This window comes from Ochlerotatus camptorhynchus, unplaced genomic scaffold, assembly GCF_037179485.1.
Source record: "Ochlerotatus camptorhynchus isolate MF236.1 unplaced genomic scaffold, CSIRO-AGI_Acam_v1.1 ptg000215l, whole genome shotgun sequence".
In the NCBI taxonomy this organism is placed as follows: Eukaryota; Metazoa; Arthropoda; class Insecta; order Diptera; family Culicidae; genus Ochlerotatus; species Ochlerotatus camptorhynchus.
Genome location: NW_027040705.1, coordinates 1,026,001 through 1,051,586, shown reverse-complemented (window position 1 = coordinate 1,051,586; position 25,586 = coordinate 1,026,001). Strand labels below are relative to the sequence as shown.

General features: G+C 40.9%; 4 protein-coding genes across 5 annotated transcripts in view; 2 read left to right on the top strand and 2 right to left on the bottom strand.

Moving 5' to 3' along the window:
- The window catches only part of conv (convoluted), a 378,533-nt gene that overhangs the window by 149,179 nt on the left and 203,768 nt on the right, over window positions 1–25,586 (bottom strand). Inside the window, exon 8 of one of the 2 annotated variants that reach the window (XM_065224762.1) lies at window positions 10,271–10,281. The exons of the other annotated variant lie outside the window; for it this stretch is intronic. The gene's annotated coding sequence lies outside the window, so the exon portion shown is untranslated. Of the gene's footprint in view, window positions 1–10,270; window positions 10,282–25,586 lie in introns of those variants that run through there. 2 annotated transcript variants of the gene reach the window in all.
- On the top strand, window positions 10,328–12,254 carry LOC135703533 (growth hormone-inducible transmembrane protein). Its single transcript, XM_065224772.1, has 4 exons — window positions 10,328–10,443; window positions 10,740–11,227; window positions 11,292–11,761; window positions 11,827–12,254. Exons 2-4 carry the CDS (start codon window positions 10,766–10,768, stop codon window positions 11,912–11,914), a joined length of 1,020 nt encoding a protein of 339 aa, XP_065080844.1. The 5' UTR covers window positions 10,328–10,443; window positions 10,740–10,765; the 3' UTR covers window positions 11,915–12,254.
- On the top strand, window positions 13,976–14,595 carry Snapin (SNAP associated protein). The gene is made up of 2 exons (XM_065224778.1): window positions 13,976–14,389; window positions 14,465–14,595. The coding sequence occupies exons 1-2, from the start codon at window positions 14,051–14,053 to the stop codon at window positions 14,531–14,533; spliced, it is 408 nt and encodes a 135-aa protein (XP_065080850.1). The 5' UTR covers window positions 13,976–14,050; the 3' UTR covers window positions 14,534–14,595.
- LOC135703535 (ribonuclease H2 subunit B) lies at window positions 14,582–15,611 on the bottom strand. The gene is made up of 2 exons (XM_065224775.1): window positions 15,503–15,611; window positions 14,582–15,441 (listed from the first exon to the last, which is right to left on the bottom strand). Exons 1-2 carry the CDS (start codon window positions 15,537–15,539, stop codon window positions 14,642–14,644), a joined length of 837 nt encoding a protein of 278 aa, XP_065080847.1. The 5' UTR covers window positions 15,540–15,611; the 3' UTR covers window positions 14,582–14,641.

Below are 25,586 nucleotides of genomic sequence, written 5' to 3'. Positions count from 1 at the left end.
GTTCACCTGATTCATATAAAACTACATGATTCGGAGTTGATTTTAATAGTCTCATGGAAGTCCTTAGTGCTAAGAGATAAACTGTTTCTAGCTTTGCAAAATTGGTTTTAGCAGCTGCGGCTACTAATCTGCCCATACCCGCATATCAGTCCCATTTGAAAAATCGCCATGTTGAGAAAAAGACAACTTTGCACATTTATATAATTTGTTGTTTTCTCGTTGATTCTAATGATCAAGTACAGCACCACTGCTGAAATTAGTTGCATTACAACATAACAATATCATGTGTAACTAAAATATAATTAACACTTTTGTTTATCACGAGAAAAATGAGTCGAAATCAAATGGGACTGGTATGCGAGTACTTTCGTTGACGAGCGCAAAAGTACTCGCATACCAGTCCCATTGCGCACTATCGCTTGAGTTGTTTACCTCAGACGTAAGAAGTGCATTTCGAAATTAGCATTGGATTAGTACTTTTCGCGTTGCTTGATAAATTTTCCAATAACATAAAAGCATTTTTTTTCTTCAAAATATTCGTTTTAGGTCATTCAGTTACCCCGACTTGAAGGTTTCAAGACGATCGTTTTTTCCCAACGTCTTCTGGCGTTCAACGAAATGTTCGCTCCAGTTGGGAACTATGCCAAGTCCAACACAGTATCAGCGTGCCTGTGGCATGAAGCTGTAGCAGGCAGGTCAGCAAACGACATTATCAGCTGTTTTCATCGAGTCATCAACCATTTGGCCAATCTTCGGAAAATAACATTTTGGCTTGATAACTGCGCCGCTCAAAACAAAAATTGGGGACTATTTCTTCATTTGATATTGTTGGTCAACTCCCCATCAATTCAGACGAACGAAATAGTCCTCAAATTTTTTGAGTCTGGCCATACTTTCATGGCGGCAGATTCTTTTCACGCTGCTGTGGAGAAAGTTATGCGCCAAACTCCGCCTGTCGCCGCCTTTAGCTACTTTCTTCTCCGGTTAGGGAGAGTCTTTCGCTTCCAGGTCAGACACTGTTTCTCGATTCTAGGAGCTACTTTTTTCCCCGGTTAAGGAGAGAAGTTTTCACTTCTAGGCCGAAAGTTCTTTCGGATTCAAAAAAGAGAAGAATCTGGAGTAACCTATGAAACTTAATTTTATTCAACAAAATTGTACAAAGTGATCTTACAGCTACGTGTTGCATTAGCAACTTATAATTATGTAAAACTTTTACTTGGTTCGTCCAGGGTTTTACATATCCCTTTCAATACCGGACTTTTGACCTAATTTTGCCTATTCTATTAGCTAGGATTTCGATCGCCCTTGAAAGGGTAAATTTGTGTTATTTGGATCTTATATACTATGCCCTCTCAGATCTGGGATTTCTCGGGTTATCTTGTAAGTTTATTTCTTTTTGTAACTCAGATCTGATATGGCTCTACAAATAAGAATGAGACATTTGTAACGTTTAAACATTATAATTATATCCTTCGTTAAGGATAAACAGAGAGGGAAAGCTAAACGTAACCTAGATGCGCAAGCATGCCATGCGTGGGCGTGTTTATCCTACTTGAACGCAGAAACGTTCCTAAGTAAATACTGCAGTTAGATTATGTAAAACGAGCTCTCGCTCCTTTTGCCCTACTTTTCATTTCATATTCTTGGCCTTGGTATCAACGTCAGCTAGGGCTATGCAAACGGGATGCAACTATGTGGTTATCTTATGGTTTTGGTTTTAAATTAATTGCCTCGCGGTAACATTCCGGAGCCCGTAAATCCTTCTAGGTTTACTTATATATGATCGTTATTCCGCGAGTGTAAGATCGGGTATATTGTTGGTGCACTAGGCTCACCCATGTCTACATGTGCGGTTGCTTCATCCTGATTAATGAATTCTATATTGTTTTCTCGTTGGGACGTTCTCTTCATTGCATTTCGATGAGAAAGGAAGCTTGTTAGGGAGTCCCAAAATGAAGCTAGCAATTGCCAACCTAAACCGTAAATATCGTACAATATGCGCCCATGCATTATTGTATCAATGACGAATTTAATTATCCGACTGATCATGTATATTCCTATAAACGTGGATGTTATGTTACCAAGCATATTAGACCATGACATCAACTTCTCCCAAAATTTTCCAATTATATTTTCGACAAACTTGTCTGAGACGAGCGCCTCAAAACGAAATCCTTGATACTCTGGGTGCTCACCGATCAAGATTTTGTGTAATACGTTAGACGCAACTCGTCTATCTCCTTGTTCATATATCAAGTTTCTCATCTTTATTACGCTTTCTGCGTCGTATACTCCGCTTTGCATTAAATTTGGGAGTTGTGTGTACGACCAAGTATTTAGTATATCCGTAGTAAGTTTTAAAGGAGCAGTGGTTTCCCATTTCTTTGTAATACTTGTATTTGTACCTCCACAGTTGATAAGTTATTCGATGGTGGAATGCATGAAGCTACATCCAATAACGAATAACTTGTTAAATTAACTTCTGGGTTGCCGCAGTCATATGCAATTAATCCGGATCCTTCAAAGGATAATACACTTCCGAAAATTGCAAATGCTAAGTACAAAACCACCATAAAATTTGCCCATGTGACAGGCCTTATGATTTTCTTTGGTTTGGGTTTTGGTGTTGCAATTTCCGCAGCTATTTGCTTTACTTTGTCAATATCGACACGCCTTCGTTTTCCACATTCGTATCCCTGCGAGGTTTCGTCATTTACTTTGCGTATCATTCCCACAAAGCAATCTTTCTTAATGGTAGTTTCAACATCTTGGTGTTTCAACACCCGTTTTGATGCTACTTGTTCTTTTTTATTGTCTTCATTTGAAGAAGCTTCGCCTGGCGGCTCAACATCCATAATAGCCAATTTGACTACTGGTCGAGTGTATTCTCCAGAGGCTGTTTTCACAACAGCCGATCTTACCTGACCATCCTTGCCTACATGTGTTTTCAAAACAACTCCCTTTTTCCACTTTGCCTTTTGATCATCTTCAGCAATCATAACGATGTCTCCTTCCTTTACATTTTTTACAGCTTCTTTTACTTCGTTGAAGCTGTCTAAATAATCATCTACATAGTGATTTTTAATTATAGCCTCAACTGCTTTAGGTCTTTCATTTATGAATTGTTTAGCATTTTCATTCTTGACAAATTGCATACAAGCTGGTGAGCAAGTAGCTCCAAAGGTCATTACTTGCATTTCATAGATGTCCAATCTTGTATTAGGTTGCTTTCGAGATACCATTCTTTGTGATTCTCGATCTTCTTTTCTGATTTTCACCTGATGGAAGGCCTCCTGAATATCCCCGGTTATTGCTATTGGACCTTCTCTAAATCTCATCTTTATATCAAGAGCTGACTCTGTCATGTCAGGTCCTGCTAATAATTGTGAATTTAAAGAAACTCCATCAATCTTAGTTGCCGCATCAAATACCATTCTTGGTTTAGGCGGTTGTTTACTTTGGTTGATAGTTATAAAATGAGGTATGTAAAAGGTTCTCGCAGTATCAATCATATACTCATCAGGACTTAACTTTTTAAGATATCCTTTCCTTACATACTCATCAATTTGTGTACTATACCATTCTTTTAAAGAAGAATCCTTCTCTAATTTCTTTTCTAATAACAGAAAGCGATTCAGAGCCGTAGAAAAACTATTTGGAAATTCGACCTTATCATTTTTCCACAAGAGGCCGATTTCGTAACCCTTATCAGTTGGTTTCCATGTTTCTTGCATAATTTTTAGAGCGCGTTCGTCTAATTTTGATATTAATTCGCTCTGAGGTACCTTTACGCCAAAGGCTTCTGTAGAGAAGTAATCTGCCATTATCTCCTTCATTGTTTTTTCTTCTTCATTCACCTCATTCATTACAAACACATGATTTTTGTTTTCGGTGTTATTTGGGCTGGTACCGAATATAACCCATCCCAACTTTGTTTTCTTGGCAATAGGTTCAGAAAATCCACGCGATCTTTCTTCAATACCCTTAAAGAGATATGCATGTGGTAATCCTAATAATATCGTTGGGACTGCCTTATCGTAAGATTGCAGTTCTATTCCCTTTAGATATGGGAACTGTTCTTGTATTTGTTTTGAATCAATAGATTGCATGGGTAAAGCCAGTTCATTAATTGTACGTAAATCCTTAAGCAAAAACGATTTCTCGTTTTCACCTTTGATATGGACTTGAACGGTCATACTCTTAGTTTCTTCTTGGACCTCTCCGTTTGTCCAAGCTATAGTCATAGGCTTATTAAATCCTGAAATATTCAATCGTTCAACTACGCTATTATGAATTAAGCTTACCGATGAACCTGAATCGAAAAATACGTGAGTTTTTAAACTGTCTTTTCCGTTGTTCAAAGTAACAGGCAAAATTTGATAATACACCATGTTGTGTTTTTGTACGTGACAGTTTACTTTGTCAGACGCAATAGTGGTTTCAGAACTTTTCCTTAATTTTTCTTTTTTATCAGTTCTTGGATGTAGCAATCGATTATGTTTACTGGTACATCCGTCAATATTGCATGGTCGTGCTACTCTACAATCCTTTAATATATGATTTGGATTGCAACATGAAAAACAAAGTTTCTTCTTCATTATAAACTGTCTTCTTTCTTCGGAAGACAATCCTCTAAATTCATTGCATCCTGTTAATCGGTGATTTTGTCCACACTTAAGGCACTTAGGATACCCTGTACTGTGGTAGTTCACTCTATCGGGTCTTTCCAATCTGGAAAACTTTTCATTTTTAATCCCCTTATCAGCTATCAACATTGTAGCCAGTTTTTCTTGGGGCTTTAACCATTCATAGAAATCACATAGTGTTGGAGCGATAAATGGATTTAATATAGTTGACAATGTCTTATTTTCATTTACATGCATCAACCATTGTTGATGCAGCCCATTGGGTAATTTTCCCGCCAGATCTCTAATTAATCTTTGATCATTTAGATATTCCTTATGATCAAGACACGTCATATTAATTACCAAATTCCCAATTGCAGAGATGAAATCCACCATTGTTTTTGGGGTTTCAAAACGAGGATTTCTAGTTGCAAGAACCTCTTGCAATAATCCAGAATAAACCAATTCTACACTTCCAAATTGGTCCTCTAATTTTCGTATTATCAAATCCACATTATCGGAGTCGAGAAGAAGTGCGCTAACCGCGCGCAATGCATCTCCTTTTAGACTTTTCTGTATACGGTGTAAATTTTCAAGGTCCGAAAAATTTCCCCGCTGTGTGGTTTCGAGGTATGTTTTTTTAAATCTTGGCCAAGCTTTGAAGTTTCCATCAAAATATGGCAACTCCAGTAATGACTGTCTTAAAATGTATTTTTCCGTTGTGTTTTGTCCGCTAGCATTGATACCATTAATTTTTTTAATGATCGCTTCGAAAGCTTCTACTTGGCTATCTGCATTAGTCTTGTATTCTTTCCTGTTTTGAAGAGTTTGTATTTGCTCTTCCTGTGTAGCCAAATGGACTCTAATCTTAGTACATTTTGTACATGTCCAAGGCTCTTTTTTCTTCGGTATGTGATCTAATCCTACACAGGTCAGGTGGAACCAGCGATCGCAATCGTCGCAGGCCACCATGTTATCACTGTCGTCTTTCTCAAAACAAAGACGACAGTGTCCGTTTTTATTAACAACAAATTTTTCACTCATCTTGTTTTTTTTTTTTTTAATTTATAAATTTCTACCTGATAATATAATAGCGTCAACTCTGATTTTACTCACACTTTAATTTGAACTTTGTTGATATTAATGGCCTAACAGCTCGCCATTGGTCTGCTCCTTGCCACTGGACGTCCTTCTAGGATTTCGGTTGGCCTATAGCTTTTGTGATATTTTCGGCCTTCAGCCGTGGGAGTCCGGATTTGATGAACTTGTAGCCTTGTTGCTTGTGGTCTGCTTCTGGCCTTCAGCCGTGGGAAAGTGCGGCGTTTTATTACTCTGGCTTGAGCTACTTCTTTGTGGCGTGGTGTAAAGTGAATTTGCTAATATGTTGCCGGAACACTTTTTCTTTATCGGTACCGCGCCACAAGGTCACTGGAAACGCCTTGCTTACACAATACACTCCCTTTGGAAAGGGTTCATTTAGCCACTTTTTATATTTCTTTACTTCTTTTAATTTTGCAACCTGAATGTCGATTTCGTTGAAATACTCGACCAATTCATCAATTTCTTTTTGCAAATCGTTCATGTCCACTTCCACCGATGTCCGGATTTTCTGAAACTTTTCAGATCACTTGGCTATAAGCCTACTTGGCTTTGACGAGCCCAAATGTTCGCACTATCTGACCTTTGTCAGATTTGCACTTTGGCTCAACGGCCCACTTAAAACGCCAACTTTGCGGTTCTTTGCAGTCAGATTTCGACTGACTGCTATTTGGCTTAACGCCACACTATTTGGCACAAAGGCCCACTGGAACTGCCAACTTGCGGTTCTTTACAGTCAGATTTCGACTGACTGCTATTTGGCTTAACGCCACACTATTTGGCACAAAGGCCCACTGGAACTGCCAACTTGCGGTTCTTTACAGTCAGATTTCGACTGACTGCTATTTGGCTTAACGCCACACTATTTGGCACAAAGGCCCACTGGAACTGCCAACTTGCGGTTCTTTACAGTCAGATTTCGACTGACTGCTATTTGGCTTAACGCCACACTATTTGGCACAAAGGCCCACTGGAACTGCCAACTTGCGGTTCTTTTACAGTCAGATTTCGACTGACTGCTATTTGGCTTAACGCCACACTTTGTCAGATTGACACTTTGGCTCAACGGCCCACTTAAACCGCCAACTTTGCGGTTCTTTGCAGTCAGATTTCGACTGACTGCTATTTGGCTTAACGCCACACTTTGTCAGATTGACACTTTGGCTCAACGGCCCACTTAAACCGCCAACTTTGCGGTTCTTTGCAGTCAGATTTCGACTGACTGCTATTTGGCTTAACGCCACACTTTGTCAGATTGACACTTTGGCTCAACGGCCCACTTAAACCGCCAACTTTGCGGTTCTTTGCAGTCAGATTTCGACTGACTGCTATTTGGCTTAACGCCACACTTTGTCAGATTGACACTTTGGCTCAACGGCCCACTTAAACCGCCAACTTTGCGGTCCTTTGCAGTCAGATTTCGACTGACTGCTATTTGGCTTAACGCCACACTTTGTCAGATTGACACTTTGGCTCAACGGCCCACTTAAACCGCCAACTTTGCGGTTCTTTGCAGTCAGATTTCGACTGACTGGAAGTTCGCGGGCTCAAAACGTCGGAAAACGTCCTCCAAGATTCCTCTCTGGAGCCACCATGAAATGTCGCCGCCTTTAGCTACTTTCTTCTCCGGTTAGGGAGAGTCTTTCGCTTCCAGGTCAGACACTGTTTCTCGATTCTAGGAGCTACTTTTTTCCCCGGTTAAGGAGAGAAGTTTTCACTTCTAGGCCGAAAGTTCTTTCGGATTCAAAAAAGAGAAGAATCTGGAGTAACCTATGAAACTTAATTTTATTCAACAAAATTGTACAAAGTGATCTTACAGCTACGTGTTGCATTAGCAACTTATAATTATGTAAAACTTTTACTTGGTTCGTCCAGGGTTTTACATATCCCTTTCAATACCGGACTTTTGACCTAATTTTGCCTATTCTATTAGCTAGGATTTCGATCGCCCTTGAAAGGGTAAATTTGTGTTATTTGGATCTTATATACTATGCCCTCTCAGATCTGGGATTTCTCGGGTTATCTTGTAAGTTTATTTCTTTTTGTAACTCAGATCTGATATGGCTCTACAAATAAGAATGAGACATTTGTAACGTTTAAACATTATAATTATATCCTTCGTTAAGGATAAACAGAGAGGGAAAGCTAAACGTAACCTAGATGCGCAAGCATGCCATGCGTGGGCGTGTTTATCCTACTTGAACGCAGAAACGTTCCTAAGTAAATACTGCAGTTAGATTATGTAAAACGAGCTCTCGCTCCTTTTGCCCTACTTTTCATTTCATATTCTTGGCCTTGGTATCAACGTCAGCTAGGGCTATGCAAACGGGATGCAACTATGTGGTTATCTTATGGTTTTGGTTTTAAATTAATTGCCTCGCGGTAACACCGCCAGTTACCTATCCAGAGTTTGTCAATGTCGTTGGAAAAGCGAAGAAAAGTGTCGAAGCATTGGATATGCAAGTAACTGATTTTTTTCAATCTACCTTCATCGTCAGTCAATGTACCAACCAATGTAAAAAGCGGCCATACATTGACAAAATCAGACGGATCGTAATTCAAAAGAGCAGCTTGGGATTGCAGTACAGAGGCTCTGTTACAGGCGACAGAGAGCTCCAAAGCTGTTCTTTGTTTTCCAAGAAACTGCTTAAGCTGGCCACCGCTGAAGGATTTATTTTGAAAAACTCTTTAAAATCCAAGAAAATCCTGCTGGACTTGATGCCTCTTGTAAGGACACGTTCCTTAATGTAATGTTGCGTCTCATCGGAGAGGAGCAAAAGCTGTTCTGGGAACGTTTACCCGTTAAGGCAAATTAAGCATAGTTAAGTGAAATTTGATCAAATACATGCACTTTATACTAACTCGGAATATTTTTTTATAGTTCATTAACAATAAAAAAATATTAAAATCACGATACGTGACTGTGCAATTCTTAACAAATGAAAATTTACTTCAATTTATTTTTATGTGACAAATGGGACAGTTATGCGGGTACTTTCAATATGGGACTGACCTAGTTTGGTATTTTTTTATGTTTTGCCCATATAAAGATGTAATTTTCAGTGTGATTTCTTAAAGATCAATGAAAATAAACACCATTCTCAAGGTTAACTCAAAAATGATGAAAATTCATATGGGACAGTTATGCGAGTATCGGCAGTAATGTATTTCCGTAATCTAAGTGTGGTCTAACTATTGCTTTAGTTATCTTTAACATCTCTTCCGGATGAGCTCCACTACCCGCATAAACGCGAACCATAAATTGACCTTACCTAAAATGGTTAAAAATGGTTTATAATCCCTGCTAAACTTTAACTGAAATGGTTATGGAACTTTACATGAACGTTTAATGATAAAGTTTCAACCTTATGTATTATGGTTTTTTGGAACTGGACCTTACAAATAATGGGTTGTTAAGAACCATTACCATTCCAAATTCTTGTTTTCTCCATACATTTTCAGAAAGAGAACTATATAAGAACGTTTTTACTTATGATTTGAGAACATTAATGGTAATGGTTATGGTAGTCAGTAAGGTCCATTAATGGTTTTGTATTATCGCTCAACTTTACGTGGAATATATCGTGAATTGGTAATCAGTAAATTACAGGCTACCAATTCGCGATATATTCCACATAAAGTTGATCGATGTTACAAAACCATTCGTGGACCTTACTGACTACCATAACCATTACCATTAAAGTTCTCAAACCATGAGTTAAAAGGTTTTAATATAGTTCTCTTTCCGAAAATGTATGGAGAAAACAAGAATTTGGAACGGTAATGGTTCTTAACAACCCATTATTTGTAAGGTCCAGTTCCAAAAAACCATAATACATAAGGTTGAATCTTTATCATTAAACGTTCATGTAAAGTTCCATAACCATTTCAGTTAAAGTTTAGCAGGGATTATAAACAATTTTTAACCATTTTAGGTAAGGTCAATTTATGGTTCGCGTTTATGCGGGTACGTTTCTTGGAGATTATTTTAAGAATATTTATTTTCTTTTTTGCTTTGATAGCGGTCTGTTCTTTATGTCTATTGAATAACAATTTGTGATCTAAATGGATTCCCAAAAATTTATGACTTTCTATTATAAGGTACTGATGCCAGGATGATGTTTTGGTTCAGTGTAGCAATATCTGACGTTTCTCTTCATCATTTTCTTCTTGAGAGCGCAGAGGCAAGGATCAACTATAGAAAAGGGCCCATCAGCAGTTGTAAGCAAACCGTTCCAAAGCCCTTTACTCACAAATCGAAGGCCACCCACGCAAACCAACACCATCATCGGATAGAGGAAACTTCTACCTACACGATGATGGTGTTTGTTTGTGTGGGCGGCCTTAGATGTGTGAGGAATGGGTTTTGGAACGGTTTGTTTACAAATGCTGATGGGCCCTTTTCTATTGTTGATCCAGAAGTGCGCAGTCTTGACGAGTGTGTTGATATTGTTTGTGTTTTTACGTGAGAAAGTGGAGCAGAGAAGATTTTTTGGTTTTTTCACACCGTTGGAGTAAAGATAGTCTCCCTGCTCAGAGACAGTTGTCATCACCAGTCCTCGCCAAGTCAATTTCAGATTCATTCAAAACACAGAACGAGCAGGAACATTTTGAGATCAAAGAGCTCCGAGAAAAATCTGGAATATTTGAGTGTTTTGCTGTGAAATTGCATCGAGTTTTCAAAATCGACAATAATTCTACTGAATACGTTCGAAACAAGGTAACATACTTTACTTTTAATGTAATTATTTTAGTGTTGCATCACTTGGCGAAAATGCTTACGCATTCCTGAAACGGCAGGAAAATTTCTAGAAAAACTATCGGCAAAACGATGACGTTTTAGATCATCCCACTTTGACTGAAAAACAAAAACAATAAATCAGGGAAAATGTGGTTGTGCAACATGTTTACTGTTAATATATCGCCAATGTTTTCCACTCTCCTGCGTGATGACTATGAGGGATGATGAAATTCAATGTAATTGTATCGATTCTATTTTCCTGAATTTGTGTGTAGCCGAGTAAACAGAGCCAAGGTCCAAAATGTTGTCCCGCCTAGCGTGCAGCGGTCGAACGTTTGCGACAGCTCCTTTGCTACAATCTGCCCTACAGCAGGTTCCGAAGCGCCAGCAAGTGTTAATCCGTCAGTATGCCCGTGAAGTCAAAGGAGGAGGATCCGGCGCCAGCTGGACTGCTCGGGCCGAGCGACAGACTCTTCGTGAGCGAGCCATGGCTCCACCCGGCCCGAATGCTTACTCCCTGGGAAAGGGTGCCCTGGCTGGAGGTGCCGCCCTTGGGCTAGGAGGTTTGTGCTTCTATGGGCTTGGTTTCGGTAGCGGTACCAGCACCCTGGACAACGCTCACGCTTGGCCCGAATTTGTGAAGGAACGCATTCGCGATACGTATCTCTACTTTGGAGGATCATTGGCCATTTCGGCTGCCAGTGCAATGGCCGTTTTCCGCAATCCGACACTGCTTAATCTGGTATCGAGAAATGGATGGATGGTGAGTTGAAATAGCAATAGAAATTGGAATTTTATCAGTAATCGATTACCTATACTTATTCTAGTCAATTATCGGCACGTTCGCTGTGATGATCGGTTCCGGTATGTTGGCCCAATCGATTCCCTACAGTCCGGGCTTCGGTAGCAAGCAGTTGGCATGGGCTGCACATTCGGCCATTTTGGGAGCCGTCATTGCTCCCATCTGCTTCATTGGAGGACCACTCCTGACCCGAGCAGCCTGGTATACGGCAGGGGTTGTTGGAGGACTTTCTACCGTAGCAGTGTGTGCTCCGAGCGACAAGTTCCTCTACATGGGAGGTCCACTAGCCATCGGTTTGGGAGTTGTGTTTGCATCGTCGATGGCATCAATGTTCCTGCCACCGACTACGGCACTCGGAGCGGGAATTGCTTCGCTCTCGCTCTACGGAGGACTGCTGTTGTTCAGCGGATTCCTGCTTTACGACACGCAAAAGATTGTCAAGCGGGCCGAACTCTATCCACTGTATGCTCCGAGACCATTCGATCCTGTCAACTCGTAAGTTCAGATTGTGGGTTATAAATAAGGTGCACATATTTTAACGTTTCTACTCTTCATTCCAGTGCTATGTCGATCTATATGGATACGATGAACATTTTCATTCGAATTGCGACCATTTTGGCCGGTGGTGGCGGCAACCGACGAAAGTAAATGATAAATTTTAATTCTTACGAGAGAGGGAGTCCTAGCGAGTATTGTTTAGAGCACAACACTACAAGGGGGTTTTCATGAACTTACGTTTTAACGTTAATTCCTATCACCAACTGTATTTTATAGTTTTCTAAAGCGTTTAGCAACGCATCATTATTTGAAAATTATATGTAACCAGCTTCAAAGCAGGAAAACACTAAATCTGCTTGATTGTGCTATTTGCAGGGAGAAGTAAAGTGAAGTGAAAGGAAGTATGTGCATACGTGTCACCTTGGCGAACCGAGCGTGGAAAGGACGGGAAAAGAAACTCTGTTGACATTGTACGAAAGCGAAACAAATCCTAGTAATACAAATAAGTTACACTGTATGTGCTATTCTGGTTTTCTGCATCTCGATGACATTACAGGCTTAAAACTCAGAACCAACTTAACATCATCATGAATCATTAAGAAAATCGTCCATCGCCCATAAACGAACAAATTTCTATGTTGATGTGTTCCTAAGCTTTCATAATGTGAATGGAAGGAGAGCTTCGAATCCAACACAACACCAAAATCGGTCACATGGTTCACCCCGAGGTTTGGATGTTGGAAATCTTAAAATAGACGATTTATTTAACGGATGGATTTGAGTTCATCGAGAAAAAGTGACACAAGGCATCTCCCTTAATAAGCCTTAAATTGTGATTTTAATGCTATGGATTTTTGAAATCTAATCGCGTTTATCTCAGTAAATAATCTCTTAATCGTGATTTTAGGAGTGTATGGATTGTCAAAACCTGTAAATAGATTTATCTCCGCAAATAAGGCCTTAATTGTGATTTTAGGGGTGTTTGGATTGTCGAAATCTTAAAATGCATTTATATCCCTGGGCTGTGTTCCATTTGGTGAATTTTCGCTTAAATTTAACAAATAAATTATAATGTTCGAAAATCCCTCTGATATTGATCTTCCGATTTTCGAGAAGGTGTTTGTCAAATTTGATTCCTGGTCTGTCAGAAATAAGTCGGGTACAATAGCAGGTTTATTTGAAAATTTTCCATGTGTCAAATTTAAGCGAAAATTCACCAAATGGAACACAGCCTGGTATTATTTATTATAAGCATAATAATCACATCTTTGCTTGTTGTCTATTCTAAAGGGCCACACACATTAGATCCGTTTGCGTTGCGTTGACGTAAATTTGACAGTTAGACAATAGATTTAGCTGTCACTTTGCCGCAACGCGTCCGAGCCGGATCTAATGTGCGTGGGCCTTAATGAGATTGTGGATAGTAAACCTCTCCTACACTGAGGAAATAATTCGTTCGAATTTCATTCGAAATGCTTATGGATTTTAACCAAAAGAATTTGTTTTGAATTTCATATCATAGTTATCGTTTATGATTTTCGCTATATATTGATATGAGTTTGATAAAGCTTTCGTATGAAAATAGTACGTTATGATTATGAAAACCATATGTCATTCATATGGATTTTGAACGAGTGGAATACGGAATATAATCGTATCAACTATGAAATCGTGAATATTTATGCTCCTTCACATTTTGTTTTATGTTTCATGTGGAATTAATTTAATTTAGTGTAAAACAAACAATTAAATAATTTGATTTGCATTGTTTATTTGATTTATCCTGCAGTTAAAATAAATCAATTGAAAAAAAATATATTAGTTTATATTAGCAAGAGACAATGAATGAAATATTTTTTGCTTGGTCTACGTTATTAAGGCTGCCGTATTTACACCACACCAGGCATGGAAAATCATTTATATTCATTTCATACATTCATTTACATTCATTTTTCTCTAACTTTTTTCATCAACAGCATTCCGCAAAATGATGTATAGAGCTTTTGTAGGTTTTGTTATTTGCAAGAAATCGCCGGTTGAAGTCATTATTGTTGATTATTTTGAGTGTTTTTATGTTTCAGAGCATCGTTTGACCGCTGAATCCTCGGAATCCTTCCTCATAAGCGAGTTTTTTTACTCGGGTATGCAACACACTGTCCCGTGACAGACGCATGCGTCAAAGTCACGGTTTTAATGTTGTTATTGTTTACAGTTTTCCGAGCTAACAAAACCCGTGAACACCTTTTTCCAAAACTCTGCAATCTCGTCAAAATTCAACATTCCACGATGAACGAAGAACGGTCGGATAGTTCTGTAACGTCCATCGAAGACGACGACGACGAGGAGCACACAGACAATACGGAAAATCTATGCGAAAACCCCACGCGAGACATCCTGACCGAAGGATTCTTCCGGCTGTTCAAACCCGTGATCGATGATCTGGATAACAATATACGTAGTGCTCGGTTGAACCAGATAGAACTACGTCAACAACTGGACGAGCTATCTGTGGAGATGAAGAATCTTAACTTTGAAAACGATCCCCAACTGCACGAGCATTTCAAACGTATGGTTCACATCAAACAGAAAGTGATAGTAATAATGAACATTCTGCAAGGGGCACAGGTAAATAATCAAAAGCGTTTTTTTTCTAATCCTGTCCCTTATACTAAATGGCATTCTTTCTATACTATTCCGCAGGAACGCCTCGTAGCAATCTGCCAACAACAAGAACAAGCCGCACCACCGCCGACAGCACCCGCTAATTAAGCTTGCAAAGATTATTACCATTTTCTCGTTTTAACCACTATTTTATTCAAAAGTCTAAGAGCTATAATAGTAATTTAAACGCACCTTAAAAACCTAAACAACCAACAATTACTTCTTGAAGAAGCTGGAAATACTTTTCGTTCCCGAGGCTGCCTTAGCCAACGCCTTGGATTTGGCACTTACCTTCTTCTCCACTGGCTTAATCGGTGTTGTCTCGTGTACCTCTTCCTTTTTGATCTTTTTAATCTGACTGATCTCCAACTCAGCGGTAGATTTCCGTTTGTTCGGAACCTTCTCCTCGGGAAGTCCAATCGCAACGCTCAATTTTTTGCTATGATCCAAACTAAGATAGTCCGAAATTATCCCATGAGCATAGTGAAGCATTTCTCCGTCTTGTTTCTCGTTTTCCTTCTCCTCCTTGACGAAGTTGTGGGACCGGGAAAACTTTCGTTCCTTCCCCAGTGCCTGTTCCAGACGGATACACTTACGTCGCAACCAATCCAGCAGCTTTTCCTCGTTGAACTTGTAGGCACGAATGTCGCCGGCTCGCTTCTCATCCGCAATCAACGCCAGCTGATTGGTTTTAGAGAATGTACTCGCCAGCTTCTTCGTGTGGGGAAATTCGTCGTCTATCAAAATATGATCCAATGGAACTGCTTTACCGGTGCAATTCTTCTCCAAGTACGGAATGGCCAAAAACAGCGGATCTAGCTTTGTCGGGAGGAAGATTTTCCCATTGGAGCACACGGTTTCATTTATGAACCATGACCGGTTTGCTTCGGAAAAACAGTTCATTTCGTATAAATCTTGGTCATCGTTTCGCATCAGATACTTGGTTGGTTTTCCCGTGGCCGGATTGCGGAGGGTTATAATCTGCAGTTGATCGTCGGATTCGTTTTCACTGAGGTCTGGAATGAAGTTTACCCGTTATGTAGAGTTGGAAGTTCAGTTTAGGGCTACTAGACTCACCCTTCAGTATGAAGAAATGCTTATTACTAGTCATCATGTGCAATAATGATGCAAAACTATTAGAATAAATTAATAATTCTTAACAAGTAACAAACTTTTATAAACTCGGACTGAACACGGCGTAAATAAAAACTCGTATTATTTTTCCCGCGAAAAGGCCTTTATGATGAAAGCGATGAAAGCCCACTGTTCCAAAACATTATCCTCCGTTCATATGAATACCCGACTAAAACTCAAATTTATTGACGATTGATTAAATTACACACCAAATTTAAATCGTTGATAATCAACCAAATTTTGTTGATTTTGGACTTAATGAAACTTTCCAGTAAAATAATGCTCCTAAAACTTGAGTTTATGTTATAACAACAGCAATTGGGTTTTTTTTAATTTTGAAAAATGTATCGGTTTTTATGGTTTTTATACATCATCTGGAACTAAGAGAAGAGGTGACAATGCGGGGGCGAAAATGAACCACTTTTCAGTCAAACGTGAACCAGCTCATGATTGGCCGATTTCATGTGCGTGCACACAAAAAATTATCGTTAATGAAATTAAAAAAACCATGGGTAAAATTAAAAGTTTGCATTGGTTCTTTTTGGTAGAAAGTCGTTAGCATTCATAACAAAAGTCAGCCTATTGTCAGTTCAAAAGTTACGTGCCCCCTACTTTTAAAAGTAGAAACTTTCAAAATAAATTGTAGAATTGTCAAATCAAAAGCTTGACAGTGTTAAATTTAAAAGTGTATTATTTTTTATTCAAACTAAACTTTCAACATAAAAGCTTTGTATACTTATATTGACATATGTGCCACTTTGATTTAAATATATAAAATATGTTTAATTTAAATAAAAGCATTTTCAACATTAAAATATCATTTGTCATCTTTTTTATTGTATACTGAATATCAAAACTTTTAAATAACTGTTTTTATTTTTCAATGTAAAATATTGTTAACATTACCTAACATAATGATATGTATCCATATCGACAAATGTCTTTCAAATTAAGCTGCAAACCCAACATACTGACAGATGCCTCAAACTGACCATTTCCCTGCTGCTGTTGTTTCCTGCGGGACTCCTCCATTACGTAGATAGCAGCAGTGTTTGAGAAATGTACAGTTGCTGTTGTTTATGCTGTTCAAACGCAGGGGGACAAATCAATGTCCATGACGGTGAGTTCATCCAAACATCCACCAACAGCAACTGGTGCGGACTACGTAGACCACGATCCTTCGCATCCACGCTGTGACTTGACGACCGGCTTGGTCAGTATAAGTAACGAGCATTCCAGTTTGCTCAATATGACTTGGATAGCAGAACCAATCCGGATTAACGTCCCTAATAAACGGATACCATACACTAACGATATCATAGATGGTACGACCATACCACATAAAGTTGGGATGTTATCCCGAATTGGTGGTTAGGCGCTTCTTATGGTTATTGTTTATGCGGGGTTCCATTAGTGGTACTTACGGAAGCGATAAAACTAGGGTGAAAAAGTAACCTGAAATTGTGCAGAAAAATCATGTAATCAATCAAATTTTTTGGATCCAACAAAAACTCAATAAAATTTTAATAACCTTTACAGGAACAATAACATTTTTTTCTAAATGTTCATGCAAACCTTGAAAATGGTAGCAGCAATGCTAGATTTCAGATAGTATATATATTTTATTTTGCGAAATTTTGCCACTTCTAATTTCCACTAGCGGTCAGAGTTACAAAGGCGGGGAATGCAAATGAGGGTTCGTGGCTGCCAGTAAAAGTTGATATGAACCAAGATATGAACACATATTATTGAAAGTTGAACAATTTTTCTTTCAAATAATGAACTTTTAAAATTACAAGCCAAAATTGAAAGAAGTTCTTTTAAACTCATAGCGTGACTTTCATTTTGAATATATTCGTAGTTAAAACTACGAATTATGAGAAACTTTCAATTTGAAAATACATTATTTTTTATTGATACAGTTTTTATATTTTGTGTGTGTAAGATAGAGATAGAGATAGATAGAGATAGAGATAGAGATAGACACCTCTTCCTCTTAGATCTAGAAGAGTTTCGTTTACTGAGCACAGCGATATTTTTTTCGAACCCGCATACTTTCATCTTGATTATTACATCAGGATTTAAAGCAAAATAATAACCTCATTGTTTAACACTAAACCGAGGTACTAAACTATCGAACTGACAGCTCGCTCCCATACAAAGTGACACCGAGGGGCGCTAATAAGGTGATTTTTGCAAATGTAATCGTACTCGTACTTATTTAATATAGTTCCAGTGAACCAAAATTGATGAAATTTTGGGTTTGGGTTCTATTTTTAATGCAGATTATAATACAATATCTTTACAATACCCTTAAAGAACTCAATTAGCCTAGGGGCATCTCACTCTAAACTTTAGACCTAGTATCAATTAAATATTTTTAAATTCTTCGTAAGTATCATAAGTATTTTAAAGTATTTTAAGGTATTTTGAACTAATATTATATTTTCATCGTAGTAACACTTGTTTTTATGACGTGTTGCTAGTGTAGAGTGTTGACTTTTTTTTGTTACATCGAGTCGTTCGCCGTGTATTTATTCAAATTCATATGAAAACTCTTGTTAATGGGTGGATATTTGTATTATGTCTATGAAATATTTCTAATTTCTATTTTTCAGCCATTCAAAATGTTAAAATGCAAAGGTCAAGATCGACGTAGCTACAAAAAACAATGATTTGCAATCGTTGGCATGAGATGCACTCGAGCATAAATTATGAGGTGTCTTATATGATCGAGAGAACACAGATTGTTCATTGGCTTACATAAACCCCTTCGGTGGATCCTATTGATGAACATATATTTCCACAAATGTATACTACCCCTACCTTCCTAGCAGCAAATCATCTGACAAAGTAGTTTTTTTGCAGTACAGTTGAGGAACTAAAAACAAGCTCAAGATGCCGAAAAAATCGTGTCACATAATATTATTAAGGAAACCAAGATGACCAAGCGAATGGGTAGTGGAGGAATGGGTCAGGAGGGTCAAAACATCTGATCGAAAGCAAAAATAAAGTTTATCAGTTATCGATTTTCTCAACCCGAATAGAAATTTACATTAGCCCAACGTTTGATTTTGATGTCTACATCAGCATCGAAATCAAATGTATGCCTGATGTCAAACATTAGAAAACATTATGATTTAGTTGTATTTAAGCAACGTAACATGGTGTATACATCAGAAATTTTGGAACAAAATTTTGCCATTCTAATGTCGGTCTGACGTCAAAAATTTCAATCTATTGACATTAGAATCAAACGTTTTAAGGATGTTTTCAGATGTAAAAAACGTTAGAACTAAACGTTGTTCGGATGTTTTTAAATGTAAACGTTTTCTGATGTTTTCTAATGTAGATGTTTCCTGATGTTAGAACCAAACGTTTTTGGATGTTTTCGGATGTACATAACGTTAGAACTAAACGTTGTTCGGATGTTTTTATATGTAAATGTATTCTGATGTTTTCTAATGTAGATGTTTCCTGATGTTATAATCAAACGTTTTTCGGTTGTTTTCGGATGTAAAAAACGTTAGAACTAAACGTTATTCGGATGTTTTTATATGTAAATGTATTCTGATGTTTTCTAACGTAGATGTTTCCCTATGCTAGAACCAAACATTTTTTGGATGTTTTCGGATGTACACAACGTTAGAACTAAACGTTGTTCGGATGTTTTCAATTGTACTTCGTGTTTGTTGTTCTCTGATGTTTTCAGATGTACAAAACGTTTAAAGTAAACGTTGTTTGAATGTTTTCAAATGTAGATGTTTACTAATGTTTTTAGATATACAAAACACTAGAATCTTACTTTTCAAATGCTTTCAATTATATTTACAACACATTAGAATTAGAAACATGATCGTGTAAACACTACACACCATTGTTGTTAGATAACATCATAAAAATGCGTACATAATAGTCAATGCTGAAGCTCCCGTTTCCCACCAGTCAGATAACTGACCTTAGCTAACCAAATATCATTGCGGCAACTCTCTATGCGGCAGGGGAACTATGCCATTAGCGCGCTAAGAGTTATTAGACCACTGACATAGGCGCCAATTTGTAGGTGACGAGGCACTTGGTGACATTACAGCGAGCTTGACGATTGTTGTAGCATTTTTTTTTAGCAAACTACCAGTTAAGGTGTGTAGTGTTTACAAGATCATGTTTCTAGCTCTAATGCTTTGTACAATTGAAAGCATTGGAAAAGTTAATTATCATGTTTTGCATAACCGAAACCATCAGAAAACATAAAATAGTACCAAAAAAATCATCCATTCTGGTAGACTATCTCTTAAATGCATACAGAATAGCCATTGCTTAAGCTCCCGTTTCCCACCAGTCAGTTAACTGACCTTAGCTAACCTAATATCATTGTGGCAACTCTCTATGCGGCAGGGGAACTATGCCATTAGCGCGCTAAGAGTTGTTAGACCACTGACATAGGCGCCTATTCATGGGTGACGAGGCACTTGGTGACATTACAGCGAGCTTGGCGATTGTTATAGCATTTTTGAGTGAACTACCAGACAATCATGACAATAAGATCGCTGCGCCTCCAGATCTCCCTTTAAATCGACCCGCTGTGCCAATTTGTCAATAATGCATGACACTTTGGACGTGGATCGGGATGATCCACAAATGCGGAAAGTTTTGGGCTACCAGTCTTCTACCTAATTGACAAACTGCAAATATATAATAAACAAAATTATTGTGCATGAAAAATATGACAATGTACAATGCTCGAGGAACACTGGGAGTTTTCGAACGACGCGTGCTTAGGAATGCCGGACAACAATCCCGCAAAAATGGTGTTTTCCTCAAATCCGGCCGGTACAAGACGCAGAAAAGTACAGCGTGCTAGGTGGTTAGACCAAGTGGAGCAAGATGTAGGAAGTGTGGGATGCTCGAGAAATTGGAGACAAGCAGTCAGGGACCGAGTTAGTTGGCGCAACTTTGTTTCCCCATCGGGATCCGTCTACGGAATCCCTATTGGGATGCGTATTCGGTTTCCCCATCGGGATCCGTATTCGGTTTCCCCATCGGGATTCGTATTCGGTTTCCCCATCGGGATCCGTATTCGGTTTCCCCATCGGGATTCGTATTCGGTTTCCCCATCGGGATCCGTCTACGGAATCCCTATTGGGATGCGTATTCGGTTTCCCCATCGGGATCCGTATTCGGTTTCCCCATCGGGATTCGTATTCGGTTTCCCCATCGGGATCCGTATTCGGTTTCCCCATCGGGATTCGTATTCGGTTTCCCCATCGGGATCCGTCTACGGAATCCCTATTGGGATGCGTATTCGGTTTCCCCATCGGGATCCGTATTCGGTTTCCCCATCGGGATCCGTATTCGGTTTCCCCATTGGGACCCGTATTCGGTTTCCCCATCGGGATCCGTATTCGGTTTCCCCATCGGGATCCGTATTCGGTTTCCCCATCGGGATCCGTATTCGGTTTCCCCATCGGGATGCGTATTCGGTTTCCCCATCGGGATCCGTATTCGGTTTCCCCATCGGGATCCGTATTCGGTTTCCCCCTCGGGATCCGTATTCGGTTTCCCCATTGGGACCCGTACTCGGTTTCCCCATCGGGACCCGTATTCGGTTTCCCCATCGGGATCCGTATTCGGTTTCCCCATCGGGATCCGTATTCGGTTTCCCCATCGGGATCCGTATTCGGTTTCCCCATCGGGATCCGTCTACGGAATCCCTATTGGGATGCGTATTCGGTTTCCCCATCGGGATCCGTATTCGGTTTCCCCATCGGGATTCGTATTCGGTTTCCCCATCGGGATCCGTATTCGGTTTCCCCATCGGGATTCGTATTCGGTTTCCCCATCGGGATCCGTATTCGGTTTCCCCATCGGGATTCGTATTCGGTTTCCCCATCGGGATCCGTCTACGGAATCCCTATTGGGATGCGTATTCGGTTTCCCCATCGGGATCCGTATTCGGTTTCCCCATCGGGATTCGTATTCGGTTTCCCCATCGGGATCCGTATTCGGTTTCCCCATCGGGATTCGTATTCGGTTTCCCCATCGGGATCCGTCTACGGAATCCCTATTGGGATGCGTATTCGGTTTCCCCATCGGGATCCGTATTCGGTTTCCCCATCGGGATCCGTATTCGGTTTCCCCATTGGGACCCGTATTCGGTTTCCCCATCGGGATCCGTATTCGGTTTCCCCATCGGGATCCGTATTCGGTTTCCCCATCGGGATCCGTATTCGGTTTCCCCATCGGGATGCGTATTCGGTTTCCCCATCGGGATCCGTATTCGGTTTCCCCATCGGGATCCGTATTCGGTTTCCCCCTCGGGATCCGTATTCGGTTTCCCCATTGGGACCCGTACTCGGTTTCCCCATCGGGACCCGTATTCGGTTTCCCCATCGGGATCCGTATTCGGTTTCCCCATCGGGATCCGTATTCGGTTTCCCCATCGGGATCCGTATTCGGTTTCCCCATCGGGATCCGTCTACGGAATCCCTATTGGGATGCGTATTCGGTTTCCCCATCGGGATCCGTATTCGGTTTCCCCATCGGGATTCGTATTCGGTTTCCCCATCGGGATCCGTATTCGGTTTCCCCATCGGGATTCGTATTCGGTTTCCCCATCGGGATCCGTCTACGGAATCCCTATTGGGATGCGTATTCGGTTTCCCCATCGGGATCCGTATTCGGTTTCCCCATCGGGATTCGTATTCGGTTTCCCCATCGGGATCCGTATTCGGTTTCCCCATCGGGATTCGTATTCGGTTTCCCCATCGGGATCCGTCTACGGAATCCCTATTGGGATGCGTATTCGGTTTCCCCATCGGGATCCGTCTACGGAATCCCTATTGGGATGCGTATTCGGTTTCCCCATCGGGATCCGTATTCGGTTTCCCCATCGGGATCCGTCTACGGAATCCCTATTGGGATGCGTATTCGGTTTCCCCATCGGGATCCGTATTCGGTTTCCCCATCGGGATTCGTATTCGGTTTCCCCATCGGGATCCGTATTCGGTTTCCCCATCGGGATTCGTATTCGGTTTCCCCATCGGGATCCGTCTACGGAATCCCTATTGGGATGCGTATTCGGTTTCCCCATCGGGATCCGTATTCGGTTTCCCCATCGGGATTCGTATTCGGTTTCCCCATCGGGATCCGTATTCGGTTTCCCCATCGGGATTCGTATTCGGTTTCCCCATCGGGATCCGTCTACGGAATCCCTATTGGGATGCGTATTCGGTTTCCCCATCGGGATCCGTATTCGGTTTCCCCATTGGGACCCGTATTCGGTTTCCCCATCGGGATCCGTATTCGGTTTCCCCATCGGGATCCGTATTTGGTTTCCCCATTGGGACCCGTACTCGGTTTCCCCATCGGGATCCGTATTCGGTTTTCCCATCGGGATCCGTATTCGGTTTCCCCATCGGGATCCGTATTCGGTTTCCCCATTGGGACCCGTATTCGGTTTCCCCATCGGGATCCGTATTCGGTTTCCCCATCGGGATCCGTATTCGGTTTCCGCATTGGGACCCGTATTCGGTTTCCCCATCGGGATCCGTATTCGGTTTCCCCATCGGGATCCGTATTCGGTTTCCCCATCGGGATGCGTATTCGGTTTCCCCATCGGGATCCGTATTCGGTTTCCCCATCGGGATCCGTATTCGGTTTCCCCATTGGGACCCGTACTCGGTTTCCCCATCGGGACCCGTATTCGGTTTCCCCATCGGGATCCGTATTTGGTTTCCCCATTGGGACCCGTACTCGGTTTCCCCATCGGGATCCGTATTCGGTTTTCCCATCGGGATCCGTATTCGGTTTCCCCATCGGGATCCGTATTCGGTTTCCGCATTGGGACCCGTATTCGGTTTCCCCATCGGGATCCGTATTCGGTTTCCCCATCGGGATCCGTATTCGGTTTCCCCATCGGGATGCGTATTCGGTTTCCCCATCGGGATCCGTATTCGGTTTCCCCATCGGGATTCGTATTCGGTTTCCCCATCGGGATCCGTCTACGGAATCCCTATTGGGATGCGTATTCGGTTTCCCCATCGGGATCCGTATTCGGTTTCCCCATCGGGATCCGTATTCGGTTTCCCCATTGGGACCCGTACTCGGTTTCCCCATCGGGACCCGTATTCGGTTTCCCCATCGGGATCCGTATTTGGTTTCCCCATTGGGACCCGTACTCGGTTTCCCCATCGGGATCCGTATTCGGTTTCCCCATCGGGACCCGTATTCGGTTTCCCCATTGGGATGCGTATTCGGTTTCCCCATTGGGACCCGTATTCGGTTTCCCCATCGGGATCCGTATTCGGTTTCCCCATTGGGACCCGTACTCGGTTTCTCCATCGGGATCCGTATTCGGTTTCCCCATCGGGATTCGTATTCGGTTTCCCCATCGGAATCCATCTACGAAATCCCCATCGGGATCCGTCTAAGGAATCCCCATCGGGATGCGTATTCGGTTTCCCCATCGGGATCCGTATTCGGTTTCCCCATCGAGATCTGTCGATGGAACCCGTCATCGGGATCCGTCTACGGAACCCGCCATCGGGATCCGCCTACGGAACCCGTCATCGGGATCCGCCTACGGAACCCGTCATCTTCCACTTTATTTTAGCTTTTAGTAGGGGTAAGAGGGGCATAGTGAGCATCCAGCTTGAACTTCCGGCTGTTCGGAAAAAAAAAAATAGTTGGTGGTAGGATCAATATCATAATGATATTGAATCTACTACCAGTTGATTTGTTTCATGCAGCTGGAGATCCAAAGCCAAACTGCGGGATGCTCACTATGCCCCACCTGTTCACTATGCCCCTCCTCCCCCTATTTATTTATTTATTCGTCAATCAAATAAAAAAAAAACAATAAACACATTCACTAACCTGCAAAGAGATCCGGCTTCAAATTCCCCGCCGGGATCCAGCTTCGGACTCCCTACCGGGATCCGGCTTCGCACTGGTGCACTTTCCTAAAAAAAAACATAATTACAGTACATTAATTTACATTTTTTACATTTACTTACCTGAAAAACAGCCTTCCTTTTCCAAGGGCGATCGCGGGACTCGCAATCTTTGAAACTGGCGAGGGTCCAGGTGTGGGAGCTGCCTTCCTGGCACGTCGGTAGCATTGGTGCTCAGCACGGAAAACAAGATCGACGGAAAAAACAAACCAAAGGATTTGCCGCAACGTCGGACACCGAATCGCCACCAAAACTCGCGACGGACACCGCGAAAAAAAAAACTGTACACGGCCAATGTGATCAACCCAAATTTGAATACAGTGTACTCAAAATCGCAAAAAATGCAGGAACGCAGCGCGCAGCGATGAGTAAATTTGCCTCGAGATTTGCCTCATGTTTTCCGGTGGAAAACTTCAAAAATCTTCAGGAAAATTAGGATTGACGAAAATCCACAGAATCCAATCTTTACTTTTCTTATATTCGGAAAAATTTTACTGGAAAAACCTGGAAAACCTGGAAAAACAGAGGTGAATTAACTCAAAACTGAGTTCCTGTACTTTTTGCGATTTATGAATGAACTAAACTCAAATTTGGGTGTTCTCATTCGCCGTGTAGTGCTGACTCAGGACAAAACAAACTTTGCATGCGGCGAGGGACCGAAGGACAACAATTTACATCGTGATGAAGTTTGATTCTAATGTAACGTTAGGTTCTGTTGTCATTGGATGTATTCTGATGTTTTATGCGTGCAACAAATTACATCGTGATGAAGTTTGATTCTAATGTAACGTTAGGTTCTGTTGTCATTGGATGTATTCTGATGTTTTATGCGTGCAACAAATTACATCGTGATGAAGTTTGATTCTAATGTAACGTTTGGTTCTGTTGTCATTGGATGTATTCTGATGTCAAATTTTACATCGTCAAGACGTTTGATTCTGATGTAACGTTTGAGGCTAATGTATTTTTATGTACTTGGATGTCACACTGAAGTCTGAATACATTAAGGGTACAGCAATACACATTAAAATTTAATGTATTGAAGATGTCTGCTGATGTTTCCTACATTACAATTT